Source organism: Siphateles boraxobius, unplaced genomic scaffold (genome assembly GCF_051911475.1).
Source record: "Siphateles boraxobius isolate OS27281-9 unplaced genomic scaffold, OSU_SipBor_1 68, whole genome shotgun sequence".
Lineage (NCBI taxonomy): Eukaryota > Metazoa > Chordata > Actinopteri > Cypriniformes > Leuciscidae > Siphateles > Siphateles boraxobius.
Genome location: NW_027509195.1, coordinates 3,505,145 through 3,520,298, shown reverse-complemented (window position 1 = coordinate 3,520,298; position 15,154 = coordinate 3,505,145). Strand labels below are relative to the sequence as shown.

Below are 15,154 nucleotides of genomic sequence, written 5' to 3'. Positions count from 1 at the left end.
TAACGCTTACTAATAAACGCCCCGCTCACGAGCGCTCACGCTTACTAACAAACATATTGTCCCGGGCGCCGCTCGCGTATCACAAAGCTATCACAAAACGTTCCCCATTCAAAGCAATCGTGACGTCACATATGAAACAGCCAGCTACTGCTGTCAGCGAGCCGCCGTATTTGAGCACCAAGGGCACGCGCGCCGCGCCCATACCTCCGGTTCACTTTCCCGAGCCCACGAAGTGCGGCAATCGGAACTCGGAGGCCATTCTGCCCCTAGCTATACATGTAAAGACATGGGAAGCGATTCCAGGGATATCAGAGTGGGTGCTGAGCACAATAAGACAGGGCTATTCGCTACAGTTCGCTCGCCGCCCCCCTCGCTTTCGAGCACCGACCGAGACGAAAGTGAAAGCGGAAGTAGCGCATCTACTCCACAGGGGTGGTGATGGCGCAGTGGATAAGACACTGTTGGTGTGAGAGACCCGGGTTTGAATCCACTGTGACACACCAATGTGTCCCTGAGCAAGACACTTAACCCCTAGTTGCTCCAGAGGCGTGCGACCTCTGACATATATAGCAATTGTAAGTCGCTTTGGATAAAAAGCGTCAGCTAAATGAATAAATGTAAAATGTAAATGTACTCCGCGCAGAAATGGCCAAACTGCTGTGCAAAGGGGCTATAGAACCAGTACCTACTTCTCTGAGCGAGTCAGCCGCTATTTTCTCGTACCCAAGAATGACGGAGCTCTAAGACCTGTCTTTGATCTGAGATATTTGAACAAAGCTCTCATGAGAAGACCCGTTCAAAATGCTTAGGACCAGACAAATCCTCGCGCAAATTCGCCCGAGGGACTGGTTTATATTTCTCGAACTGAAAGATGCTTACTTTTAGGGGTGTGCCGGTTTCAGAATCGGTGATGGTGGTTATGACGTGAGTCAAATGTGACAGTTCGTAACATAACCGTCGTCGTCCGGGGGGGGAATGCGTTGCGATGTTCGTCTGTTATAGGACAACTTAGTTTGAATAAACGAGCAGACACTGATTAGCTACTTGCTACTTGCAAGACAACTAGAAGTGAATGTGCTTTCCAGCAAATGAATCACACACAGTAAACGAATCCTTAACAAAACAAAAAAAAAATGTTGCAATGAACGTGCTTTGTTTTAAATAAATCACACACAGTAAACACCTTTTTACCGCACGCATCTTCGCGCTCGTGCGGACGCGTCGAGTATAAACAATGCTTTACTCCGTGTCAGCGCGCACTCTGATCGGTAAAGGGGCCGAATCATCTCCTGCAGCAGCCTCCGAAGCACCACTAACTCCGCCTCCGTTTCCCTCGTAAGCTGATATTAGTATGTAAACATTCTCTATGATGAACATTTTTTTGTAAAAAATATTTTAATAACACCTTTTTTGGCAGTTATAGAGTTCTAATGACGGTGTTCAACTATAACCGTCAGTCTCACGGTTATATGGTAAGCGTCACACCCCTACTTACTTTCAGATTCAGATAATAACCTGTCACAGTCCATTCTTGAGATTCGCCTTCGACGGCCAGGTATATCAATACACCGACCTCCCGTTCGGCCCGTCTTTAGCACCCCGCACATTTACGAAGTGCATGGACGCGGCTCTCGCTCCCCTGAGAAATGCGGATTCTGAACTATTTGGACGATTGGCTGATTCTGGCACAGTCAGAGATAGAACTTTTATCTCACAGAACAGTGCTCCTCAGTCATCTGGAAGGCCTGGGTCTCACGGTCAAGAGCTCATTACTGCCCAGTCAGTCAGTTTCCTTTCTGGGAATAGAACTGGACTCTGTGGCAATGACGGCCCGTTTATGAACACAGCGCGCGCCGTGTTTGACACCTGGTTAGCAGCCGACTGGTACCAGCGACGGGGGACGATGGGAGCCATCTCATGTCGAAAAGACATCTCGACGGATGCCTCCAACCTAGGTTGGGGCGCTCTTTTCGAGGACAGACAGGTCTTTGGGCTGTGGTCAGATCGAGAGAAATGCCTTCACATAAACTGTCTGGAGATGATAGCGGTCGAGAACACGCTGAAGCACTTTCTCCCGCTCATACGAGACCACCAAGTTCTAGTCCGATCGGACAACATGTCTGTGGTGTCATACGTGAACCGTCAGGTCAGCTTCAGATCCAGGAATCTCTGCAATCTGGCGGAACGCCTCCTCATGTGGTCCCAGCACCGTCTGCACTCGCTGAAAGACGCGCATGTGCCAGGCCACCTGAACGACGGCCCAGACAAACTGTCCAGGAACAACGTTCCCCCAGGGGAATGGTCCCTGCACCCCCCAAAACGGTCCAGTTACTGTGGCGCCTTTTCGGCAAAGCGGAAGTCGACCTGTTTGCGTCAAAAGACAACGCTCATTGCCCGATGTTCTTTTCAAAGAACGAGGATGCGCTGGCCCAAATCTGGCCCAGCCTCCCACTCTATGCTTTCTCTCCGGTCTCTCTGTTACCACAGGTAATCAAGAGGATCAGGGAAACGCGCCACTTGGTGCTCCTTATAGCCCCGCGATGGGAGAACAAAGCTGGTTCCCGGAGCTGACGCGGCTGTCACACACAGCCCCTTGGCCGATTCTGGTGAGGAGGGATCTCCTCTCTCAAGCCCTCGGCTCAATCTGGCATCCCCATCCAGAGCGCTGGTCTCTGCATGCATGGTTAATCAACGGATACCCGTTGTCTTACCAGAAGGAGTGATGAATACGATTACGCAATCCAGTGCTCCCTCTATGAGGCGGCTCTACGCATCTAAATGGTCTGTGTTCTCCAAATGGTGTGCTGATAGAAATCTGGACCCATGGACATGTGGGGTATCGTGGTTGCTTAGTTTCCTTCAAGAGCTGTTGGACAGGGGCAGGTCCCCCTCCACGCTTAAAGTCTATGTGGCGGCCGTTGCAGCATTCGCTGAATCAACGCACGGCCAGTCAATAGGAAGGAACGAGCTGGTCATCCGCTTCCTTAGGGGAGCCGGAAGAAAGAACCCCCCACGACCCCCGTCGGTTCCTCAATGGGATATTTCTTTGGTCCTAGAGACCCTGAAAGCATACCCCTTTGAACCTCTAGATTCCGTGGACCTAAAGTACCTCTCGCTCAGAACCGTTTTTTCTGACAGTTCTGTCATCAGTTAAATGTGTGGGGGATTTACACGCGCTATCCATTAGGGCTGCGTGTCTTGAGTTTGGACCGAGCGACTCCAAAGTCATCCTCAAACCAAGACATGGCTATGTCCCTAAGGTGTTGGGCACTCCCTTCAGAGCGCAGGTCATTTCTCTATCGGCTCTGCCTGCAACCGATAGTGAGAGTGATGTCAGTCTCCTCTGCCCTGTTAGGGCGCTGAGGGCTTACATTACACGCTCCGCCTCCTTCAGGCGCTCGGAGCAGCTCTTCGTTTCGTTTGGTGGGCGCACCAAGGGTCTCGCCGCTTCGAAACAGAGCCTATCCACATGGATAGTGGACGCTATAACGAATGCTTATGTGTCTAAAGGTCTGCAATGCCCTTTGGGCATCAGGGCTCATTCCACTAGAGGTGTTGCCTCATCGTGGGCTTGGTCCAGCGGTATTTCCATTCATGACATTTGTGAGGTGGCGGGCTGGGCCTCCCCGTCCACATTTGTTAGGTTTTATAACCTGGAAGTTCCCGCCTTGCAGGCTAGACTTCTGTCAGTTTGAATGGGATGTACGTTCTGTCCAGATCTGATCGTGTGCAGACTACTCTCACGTGTCTTAGCTCTCCTGGTTGAGCTGCACTTTATGGGTTGATATGCTTTATATAGACTGGCACTGCCGCTCTGTATTCCCCATGGGTGCTTATGAACATGCGCCGGCCCGTGTTGCTGGCCGCCTGATTCCCACTTATCTATGTTCCCCGGGATTCCCTGGGACAAATGAAGTGGATTCTTGGCGTGCACGGCGTTGGCAATGGGTTCCCGTAGCGTAAGCAACTTATGCAATACGAGAGAACCTCTCGTAAGAGAACGTACTCGGTTACGTACATAACCTCGGTTCTCTCTAGAAGAGGGAACGAGTATTGTGTAACCTGACCGTGCAGGCGCCACGAGCGATTTTCTCTTCAGTCGATGAATACCAGAGTAGCAGCCTCTAAGCCACCCCCATTCTGGCGGGCTATGACGCGTAGAGAGCGCAAAGCGCTCACATTGGGCGTGACGTCATGCCAGGCTCAGTGGTAGGCTGCTGCAGTAGCTGCAGAGCAGCCAATGAGCACGCTAGATTGCCTGCTCTTGGTCTGCTAGCTGATGCACTGCGTTGACAATAAATAAAAAAATTAAGGATAATTTTTTGGCTTCATATCTCGAGAAAAGATTACTTTACCCGTAGCGTAAGCAACTTACGCAATACTCGTTCCCTCTTCTAGAGAGAACCGAGGTTACGTACGTAACCGAGTACGTTTTCTGTCGATGAATCAAACAGTCATTCACCTGTCTAATAAAACACATAATATATTAAAGTGTCTTTGGTGTTTCCATGGTTTCTACAAAATAAAACCGGAAATCGAGGGTAACGCGGGTTGATGTCATTGATTGGCGACGTACGGACATGGTCTGTGTCCTTGTTAAAACTACTTGGATTTAAACATCTTAGATACATTTGGGATAATGTAAGTACACAAATTAACAAAATATATAACATAGTTCTAATGGTTTTTGGATATTTTAATCCAAAAATATTACATAGTGTGCCTTTAAGTAATTGAATATTGGACAGCATTAAAGAGGGAGTAAAATGAATACTTAAAGTATTTTAGAAATAAAATATATCCAGATGTTTTTAAAGTTTTTTACATTTGATTCAAATTGATGAATTTTTACCATCCTCTTCTCAGGATCCCGAGATCGATTTGATTCAGACCGTAGCCAGCGGTGGGACAACGATCGTAATGATGGCGGAAGAGACAGATACCGGGAACGTTATGATGACAAAGAGCGCAGAGACTACGACAGAGGTCCATAACACCTTCATACATTTCAATTCTGCACTAGAGGTTTTTTTAACAACGTGGTAAATGCGAGTGAGAAGCCTGGGATTTCTTTAAGCCCTGAGTTTACGATTTGGGGGCGTGTCAGTGAGAAACGTGGCGGAATCCCACAATACTTATAGATTTTTTGGCAGTGACATTGTCAGGCCTTTTTATTTACAACATAATTGCCTGCACAAGATATAATAGCATTGTAATATTATAATATGTAGCAATAAAGTCTACAATGACTTCATAAATTAAAAAGATAGAAATGCTAACCACACCTGATGCACATTCTTTGTTCTTCATTGTCTAGAAAGTAGAGCTTAAAAACCTTGCTGTATTTTTGTGTAGTATCATGCTCCGAAGAAAGTGACTTGACGTTTTAAACACGACTTCCCAACTCAAAAATACAAACTTCCCAGGGAGACTTGAAACGTACCATTTGTTTCCTACCTCTCTGTTATTGTTATTATTGAAACTAAATTATTATTTCCCCTGGTTCAAAATGAAGCTCTCGAAATAATGGAGTGCTGGCTTGGACTAAACGTGTTGTTTATGCTAAAAAATCCTGCACCTGGTTTTAGGTTAAAGATTTGCTACAATGAATACTTTTAAATGAGCTTATAAGAATGGAACAATTATTTCAAAACAATAAAAACTGTAATCTATATAAAACCGAAAAAAGCTTTGCTCCCTAGGAAAGGGTTTTTCATTGATCATTGAAAACAACTATTGCCACCAGTTTGTCAACCTTCCTAATTCTGTGTTTGTCGTTATTTCAGGTTATGATTCACGCAGTAGCGGACGTCGACCATTTGGAAGCGGTTTTCGACGCGACTATGACGACCGAAGGGACGACCGGAGGGACGACCGGAGGGACGACTTTCGGGGCAGCGGGGAGCGTTATGGAGATCGCTTTGGTGACCGTGAAGAGAGATACGAGAGACGGGATGAGAAGTGCGAGGACAGAGGTGGGCCGATGCGTTCGCATCTGCCTGGGTTACTCCAGGAAATGAACCTAAGAAAATCTTTAATCAGATTATCTAAACAAACTGTACTGCATGTGTTTAGGTCCCCTTCAGAGGCCCAAGCTAAACCTGAAGCCCCGCAGTGTTCCCAAAGAGGAAGACCAGAGCAGCAGCCCTTCAACCGCTTCAGGACGAGCTGCGTCCATCTTCGGAGGAGCCAAACCAGTGGATACGGCCGCTAAAGAGAGAGAGGTGGAGGAGAGGCTTAAGAAAGAGCAGGAGAGACTGCAGAGGCAGTTGGAAGAGGACAAGAACAGAGGACCTGAACGCAAGCCCAGAGATAGGTACATTCACCCACTTCACCTTTTTTATATTCAAGTTTTTTGAATATATATATATATATATATATTAGGGATGCACCGATCCGATACTCAACATCGCCATTTTTGCCGAATCGGGTATCGTTCAGACGAGGCCAATCCAAATCCGATATTGTCCGTATACTATTCTGTGTTGTTGTTAAGCACCAAAAACATTATAAAGCACCATAAAGTTTCCGTGCACTATATTACAAGTGTTCTGAAGCCGTTATAGTATAATGTGAGATAGAAATTAACATTTAAGTCATTAAATTCAAGATCACGTAAACTTTTCCCACCGCTGCGGCTGTCAGTCATTCTTCATTCTGTATTCAGCGTCGCGTTCTGTTACGACAGTCAACATGATGAAACCCTCTCCAAGATGATTCAATGTTACTATTATTATACTTGATCTGTAGATAAAGGTCTATGGTTTCGCATAAAACAACTTTATCTTGTTGGACTTTATTGCTGTAACGTTAACTTAATCATGTTTCTACCGGGTGTCTTTTAGATCACAACACTAAAGTAGAGTCCACTATAATTGTTCTTCACGCGCACAGTAACTAAAATTTAAAACTTAAAATAAAAGGCTCAATAAGCTATTTCATAGATAGATACTGTATAATACACTACGCATCAATATGTCTTTCGTTTGTGCTTTGAACTTTTCAATGCGGACTCGTCGCGCTGTGACTCCGTGTTGCTTCAAGCGCATCATTCTGCGGGATGCGCTTAAGCGCTTTGTGCCGCACTGTATTGAAGCTTTTCATATCATAATACTGTGACGCAATGAAAGATTATTAATGGCCTTTCTTGTTCTTTCCTATCTATCATATGTTGCTGCCTCATTAAACAGCTGTGCTATACATTTAAGACATGTCTCAATTGTATAGTAGCCTATAGCTATATATAAAATAATTTATCTTTTTGATTTTTGTTATCTTGTTTTTCATAAATGTTCTTTACAATACAAAGAGCAATGTGTAACGTTTTACCAGATTTAGTGTTACACTTATTGTCTCTTATTTGTATTTTTCACTAAATGTTCAGATTTTATACAATTATTATGGACTTATGATTCTTCTAGACTACATTTTACTGCTGAATTATCCACTAATCTAGTCTTATAAAAGTATTTTTGTCATAGATCATGATCATATATTTTTTGGATTTGTTTTTCTTTATAATGAAGTTGTCTGTATTAAGTAGTGTTTAACACACAAAAGAGTGATTATCAGTTCAACACAGAGATATAAATTCTACAAAAAAACTGTGTTGGTATCGGATCGGCATTGGTATCGGTATCGGTCGATACTCAGAATTTTTGGTATCGGATCGATTCTGAAAAAATTGGTATCGGTGCATCCCTAATATATATATACACATATATATGCACACACACACACACTCACAGTATGTAAAATTCTCAAATTTTTCATATCTGGAAGGTGAACAATTAGGACTTAAACTAAGGAGTTAAACTAGAACTACACTACAATTTCAGAAATCAATACAGTGAAAATTTAACTTCAGTATCATTGAAAAATAATATATTTTAAAAATTAACAAATTTGTTTAAATTTAATTGTATTAAATATTTAATACAATCACATGTAACTCAAAGTACTTTTCTTATGAATGTCAATCAGTGTGATGTTAATTATATTTCTGTCATGACAACTCTCAGGAGACGGGAACGGTAATAGAGATTGGCATGGTAATGGATATGGCAATGTTGATGTATTTGGTCTTGTCAGAATAGATCTGCTACGCCGCTGCAGAGCAAGTACCGAGACTTGCTACTGCTAATAAATTCACAGACATTTCTGTGAGCATGTAAGACATGCAGCTGCTACTGCTCCACATGTAACAGATATGAATTAACCCCCGTAGCAGATCTATACAGGTGGAGCTGGGGAAGTTGGAGGGTTTCTGAATGTTGAGCTGCAGCTCATTGGCCGCTGATGCAACAGCAACCAATCAGCTGCGCGATCTAGAGTTTCATGCCAGAACTAGGTAATGATATTAATTAATGTGACATTAACTTAATTCATAAGTTGACTTAATTAATTTGCTTCTTAATCTGATTTTGTGATTGGATGATTTGTAATTTCATCTCCCTCCAACTAAATCGTTGTCATGTGAAGATATCAACAAATTTAGGATCATATGCAATTTAGGGTGTGTTCAATCTTGTAGTTTGGTTCCCTTGCTTCTTTTAGTTCAGACCCAAAAAGAAAACGATATATTTATTCCTGGCTCGCTTAGCATTCACACGGTCATGTTTAACACAGGCGCTTTTTTTTCTTTTTTATCTTTATGTTCTGTGCCAAACTTTAATGGGCAACGTAACTCATTTGACAAGAAAAAACAGGTATGCTTGAGGATTCTGTTTAGGGTCGCATCTTGTGACATCACATCCTGTTTTTGTTTCATTTAGATGTCTTTGGTCTGTGTTTCGTACCTATTTCAGTCAAACTGCACTAGAGTTTGTTAGAAAGCAGAAAATGACCCCCTGAAATGGTGGGTCTCATTCCGCTTGTTTGGTGTGCACCAGGGTTCGGATGGCAGCGTTCGCACTTTTTCAAATGAATCGCACTAAAGTTCATTTTATCCAACCAAACCTGCCACGTATGAACACATCCTTGCTAGCAAAGACTGAAAAATAATTTTTTTTCACTCTCATTTTCCTAATGCACTCAGGCATCCCAGCTGGCGTAGTGAGGACCAAGCAACCGAGCGCTCACGGACAGGAAGTGAGTCGTCACAAACAGGAAGCACATCGAGCCGGGGTAAGTGATCACTGACACACTCCTTATGCTTGAACAGATGAAAGCAGAACATTAACTGGCTTTATGACTACTGATCATAAGACATACATACAGTATGTAAATCTACCATCATACTAACTGCCACTATAATTTATTCAAACGAAACCCTCAGAATCCAATTTTTCTCCCCCTCTGACAGCGCCGAGGCGTCGAGAGAGTGAGCGCTCTGTAGAAAACGAGGTTTTCAGGAGCCGTGATGAGGAGTTGTTCTCTCATGGAAGCCAGACTACCACTCCCAAGCAGGAGGGGCTGCCACTGAAAGTTGTTCCAGCGCCGCCACCTAAAGAGAACGCTTGGGCGAAGAGGAGCACCATGAGTGCAGGATCCAGTGAGAGTGACAGTAAACCTGTCGTCTCTCCCAGCAGCAGCGTTTCACCCCAAAGGTTTCTCTCTGGATTGCTATGTTATATCTAGATATTTATTACACAAAGACTTAGAATTATGTTAGCATCATATATAATATGAATATATTTGAATATCATATACATTTATATATACTGTGTATAGTTTATTCAAAAACATAAAAAAATTGTTTAAAAAAGTCTATTTCTCTATCAAGGCTGCATTTAACAGTAATATTGTGAAATATTAATAAAATTTAAAATAGCTGTTATTTTAATTATACATTTAAGGATTCTCTGATGAATAGACAGTTCAAAAGAACAGCATTTATTTAAAATAGAAATCTTTTGTAACGTAATAAATTAATTTACTGTAAATTTTGATCCATTTAATGCGGCCTTGCTAAATAAAAGTATTTATTTCTTAAAAAACAAACAAAAAAATCTTACTGACCCCAAACTATATGTATATGTGTTAAGGGTGTTCATTTAGTTTTTTCCACCTAACGGCAACCGAAGCTCATTAACAGATCATTAGTCGTTAACCGCCAAGATACTTAAATTAGAATTAAATTCAATTACAAGGGATAAGTGTCTGTGACCTCCAGGTGTTTAGTTTTACATGCGCAAATAGCAGCATAAACAACAGGACATAAGGATTCACACATCACATCACGCACATGCAGCGCTTCTGTGAACTGAGAATAGCAATTAAATATGAAAGGAATAAATAGACCTTCACGCAAAATATATTTCACTTAAATAATTAACAGGTTAATAAAATGAAAGAAAAAACTGTAAAAAGTATTATATGCTGAGTTTCAGTTAGTTTTTGTGACGTGCTCCAAAAACAGGGTCACAGAAAGAAAACGTCTAGGTTACGACTGTAACCTCTGTTCCCTGAGAACAGGGAACGAGTCACTGCATCGATTGACGCTGAGGGGAATGGTAATCCTATTGTCCGGGCGACAGCTCAAGAATCATTAACGTTCGACCTTGAAGTATATAAGGGCGCCTTGCAAATATGATAATCACCTTTTCATCTGAAGAAACTGTTTGGTAGGCAGGCCCCGAGGCATGGCGAAAAGACACAGTGTATCGTTCCCTGTTCTCAGGCAACAGAGGTTACAGTCGTAACCTAGATGTTCCCTTTTGAAAGGGAACTCGCACTGCGTCGATTGACGCTAAGGGGAACTGTATACCATCGCCACCATGCTAAGGGGAGTACATACCCAGTGACAACTGTCAAAACCAGCAAATTCAAATGAAAGGCCAGAACCACTCACCCTCAAATCACACTAGGCTGTCAGTGACAGCATTCCCTATGGCCATAGCCCATGCTATACGTTCCACAGGAAAACCTCCATTAACATTGTTTAATGAAAGGCCTACCTGGGCCTGCTCAAGGGCCTAGGACCACAGCGTTAAATTTAGAAGGGGTCCCTTCTAGGGAATGTGGCTAGGGAACCCGAAGGAGCCCCAGCCAATCACAATTCAGGGGAACATACTCACCCGAAATGCCACCAGGAAGGCCTGAGCTGTTGTCATTTACATTGGACATTTCAGTCTGGCCAAATTCCTGTCTGTCCGAAGCGAGAGCCTCTAGACACTTGCCTTTAGATAAGGCATGCAACCCGAGAGACTGCGAAGCTGACTGTGAACCACTCGGCCCGGATATCAGAGACGGGGTATCCCGGAGAACATTTAGGCAGTGTGTCCACCAAAGCATTTTTAGCCAGCTGAAAACGCTAGGCGCTCTGCTGAAAACGCCTAGCTGTGGGCCCTTGAGAGCGTTTTGGCAGCACTGCGTTTTTTCAGTTGAGACGATTCGTTGCTATGATACAGAATATCCGCAGCACAGTTTACTTGTAACTGATTTTGCAGATAATTTGTTTCATATTAAAAATTTATTTTTCATCCATTTTGTTCGGTTAGCTCTGCTGGTTGACGTCGTTGTACAGAAATAATGTTGTGACAGTTGGTCAGTGTGATATTTGTCCCGCCCCTCTTCCTCTGTGATTGGATGGCTGTGTAAAAAGTGACAGTGAGGAGCGCTGCGTTTTACCCAAAGTTGAAAATTTTTCAACTCTCGGCGACCAGTAAAAAACGCCGAACGGTCAGCGCATAAGCGTTAAATACACGCTCAGCGCCTCGTTACGCCCATGGCGTTTAAAAAACGCGGCGCTCCCATTGAAAACAATTGGAATTTTACGCCAGCTGCGTGAAAAAACACTTTGGTGGACACACGCCTTTCATTTATTTGTTTAGCATTTATTCCAAAGCGACTTACAAATGAGAATAATATAAGCAGTTAAACTAACAATAGGACAACAATATGCTAGTGAAAATTTTTTATGTAAAAATTACATAAAAGCAGATCATCATTCATTCAGCGCACTGTTGTGGTTGCACTGTGTCACGTGACAAGCAATGACACGTCACCATGGAAACATTAAAGTGACAAGTTCTAAATAACGGTCGCCTTGAAAAACTCACGCTGGGGGGTCAGTTAGAATATTTTAAACTTACGTGTGAAAGGGTTAATGGATCAAGTGTTGCCGAAAAAGATGCGTCTTCAGCCGTTTCTTGAAAATGGCCAAGGACTCAGCAGCTCTGCTTGAGTTTGGCAGGTCATTCCACCTGCATGGAACAGACCAGAAAAAGGTCAGAGAAAGAGATTGAGCCTCTTTGACGGCATTCCCTTGCTTTGCGCAAGTTTCTGGATGGCACATAGGTCTGAAGTAATGAGTTTAGGTAGGAGGGAGCAGAGCCAGTGGTTGTTCTGTAGGCAAAAGTCAGTGACTTGAATTTGATGCGAGCGGCAACTGACAACCAGTGCAATTTTGTGAGGAGAGGATTGATGTGCCCTCTCTTCGGCTCGTTAAAGAACATGACTCAGCATAGTGCTTACAACCCTTGCTAGCAAGGGGAGTTTCTCTGCTCGATCCACAGATCTACCCAGCGTTTGTGTTTCAAAACACTGAGAAGACCTGAAAAGGCCTAAGGGCTGATCTAACTGGGAGGCCTCACAAGACCGTCTGACCATACTCAGGAGGCCGAGTGTTCATAGTGACCCTCAATGAGGGGAGCACATGATCTGCCTGGTAGGCAAATCAGGCTGTAGGATAGATAAAAGAGGTTCCGGGAGGGAACCAGTAGCAGTAAATAACCATTTATTCATGCTAGGGCGCCAGCTCGCCTTCGGAAGCTGCCAGCTAAGCCCAGCTGAACTGATAGCAAACTGCCACTAGCTGCCAGGATCCAGCGTTGCTGGGAGACCACTGACAAGGAGGCCTGGTGAGGTATACTACCTGATAACCAGAGGGCTAACTAGTGCCTGTATTTGGGAATTCGCCTTTAGGGAGGCCTAGTGAGGCCTACTACCTGGCAGCCAGTACAGCTACCTGTGCAGTTGCCCATCCTTGGGACTTCACCTTCAGAGAGGCATGATAAGGCCTACTACCTGCCTTCAGGGAGGCATGGAGAGGCCTACTACTCGATAGAAAGCTATAACTGGTTATTGCTATGAACCACGTTTCCGGGTGTTAGTCCCAGGGTGGCCTGCTAAGGCCTGCCAGTCTTGGGGCTCAGTCTCGGAGCGGCCTGTTAAAGCCGGTTGTCTGAAAGTTTAGTAAGTTTGATAAGAAACAGTTTGCACAGGCAGCTCCCTCGAGAACGTGTGAAAGGTCAATAGGATTACCAGTGATTTGATTGTGATTTCAGACACCTGTCACGCCTGAGCGACCCTTAGTGTCAATTGATGTAGTGCGAGTTCCCTTTCGAAAGGAAACCGGGATGGCAGAAAGCCTCATTTTGTTTGTTTTCTTTATTTTACAAAAGCACAATATTTTGTTTACATTGGGAATGAACACAAATAAAAGTAAAAAGTTTTACACTATTTACATTTTCAGTCTTGTTCTGTTCTGAATAGCTAAAGAATTTGTTAAGTGAGGGGAACTAAAATAACATTTACGTTTATAGTGTTTATAATGTTTATAATGTTTGTAAACATTTCACTTTATTTACCGGTATTTCACATTATTTTTGAATGTAATAATCAATTCCACGTATACTTGACTCAAAAACTGTTTACCTGATAATATTAATCGGTCAAAGTTTTTACTGTTAGTTTACGGGTAAATTATGACCATCCCTTGTGTGTGTGTGTGTATTGTTCTGAATTGTTCTGAGTAGTTTTTTGATGTGCTTAATTTTTCAGTGTGACAAGCTCAGCTGATCCTCCTCAGATAACTAAAGGTAAGATTTACAGGTGTGAAGATCCATTGAGACATGAAAAGTAATGCTGGTAGAAGATCAGCTCAATCCATATTTGAATTTTCACACTCAAGGCATTTCTGGAAACCCCTCTATAAAACCATCACATTGGATTGACGTCAGGGAGTTTTGTTGCTTTACAGTTGTCGTGAGAGCTTGAACACACCAAACAGGGTTCCCGCGGGTCCTTGAAAAGTCTTAAATTAGTTTTTTAAAATATAAGGCCATAAAAAGTCTTATAAAGTCTTATTTTTACTTATGAAAGGTCTTAAATTTTAGATGCCACTTCGACTTAGACATATCTAAATGTTTTCCAAATTAAAACTATCTAATTAGTGTAGGCCTACGTGTTATTTTTTGTTATTCTGTCATTGTGGATTTGCTTGTTCACGTGACAATTCGCATCACATTCGCGGCAGAATAACGTCTGTCTCCTGCACGCGAGAGAGGAGAGAAGAAGAAGAAAGTTGGCCAAGGTCAGTTCAGTCGTAAGTTCATTCTTTATGTGCGTAGGGGTGTGTGATGTGTATTGTCTATTATGATATTGTAATCATTGTTTTAACGATGTACGAGGCACTGTGAGCTGACATCGCATTTGTCTTTTTAACGATTCAATGAACAATCACTTGCTTCTTTCCCGAATGAATCAGCCGTTTGAACAAATCGGTTGAATGAATGACTCTCTCAAATCGCTGATTAAGACAGTGACTTGCCGCCGCCTACTGTCGGTTTTAGTTTCATATTTAAAGTACCCTTTAATTAAAACATTAAAATTAGAAATCATTTCATATTTAAATATTGAATATTGATTTTTTTTAAAAACACGATCTCATAGCTATGTTAATGCAATTGTGTATGGTGTGTAAAATTAATGTCACTTCTGATGCCGCTTCTGTGTCACCTCTGCACTGAAAAGATGGAGTTTGATTGAATGATTAATTTGACTGGTAACGGTGGTACTGTATAATTATTGTGTATTAAGTATTATTGTATAAATAAGTATAATTACTGCATAATTTAATTTGAATAATTTGAATGTTAGTATTTGACATAAAAGGTGATGCATAATTCTAAATAAGTTTAGAAAAAATGTCCATATATAGGTGAAAATACCCCTGGAAATCAATTTAAGGTGGCAAATATTGCACATTAATTAATAATTTCTGTCACTGCTGTGAACTGACCACTGCATAGAATATGAAAAATATGAATATCTTTGTGAGTCTGCTGTCAACAACAGGCCTAAACCAGCCATTGCACCAGCACAAAAACACAATCAGTAAAATATCATCTTATTATTATCAACAAAACGTTGCAAATATCGAGATATATTTTCGTCAATATTGCACACCCCTAATGTACGGTATTAATTT

General features: G+C 42.6%; 1 protein-coding gene across 2 annotated transcripts in view; it reads left to right on the top strand.

Annotated features, from left to right (window-relative positions):
• The window catches only part of eif4ba (eukaryotic translation initiation factor 4Ba), a 35,083-nt gene that overhangs the window by 8,382 nt on the left and 11,547 nt on the right, over positions 1 to 15,154 (top strand). For both annotated transcript variants that reach the window (XM_077214157.1, XM_077214158.1), the window contains exons 7-12: positions 4,867 to 4,986; positions 5,787 to 5,975; positions 6,076 to 6,316; positions 9,038 to 9,126; positions 9,305 to 9,548; positions 13,726 to 13,763. In XM_077214157.1, coding sequence (XP_077070272.1) covers positions 4,867 to 4,986; positions 5,787 to 5,975; positions 6,076 to 6,316; positions 9,038 to 9,126; positions 9,305 to 9,548; positions 13,726 to 13,763 — 921 coding nt within the window. The remainder of the gene's footprint in view (positions 1 to 4,866; positions 4,987 to 5,786; positions 5,976 to 6,075; positions 6,317 to 9,037; positions 9,127 to 9,304; positions 9,549 to 13,725; positions 13,764 to 15,154) is intronic.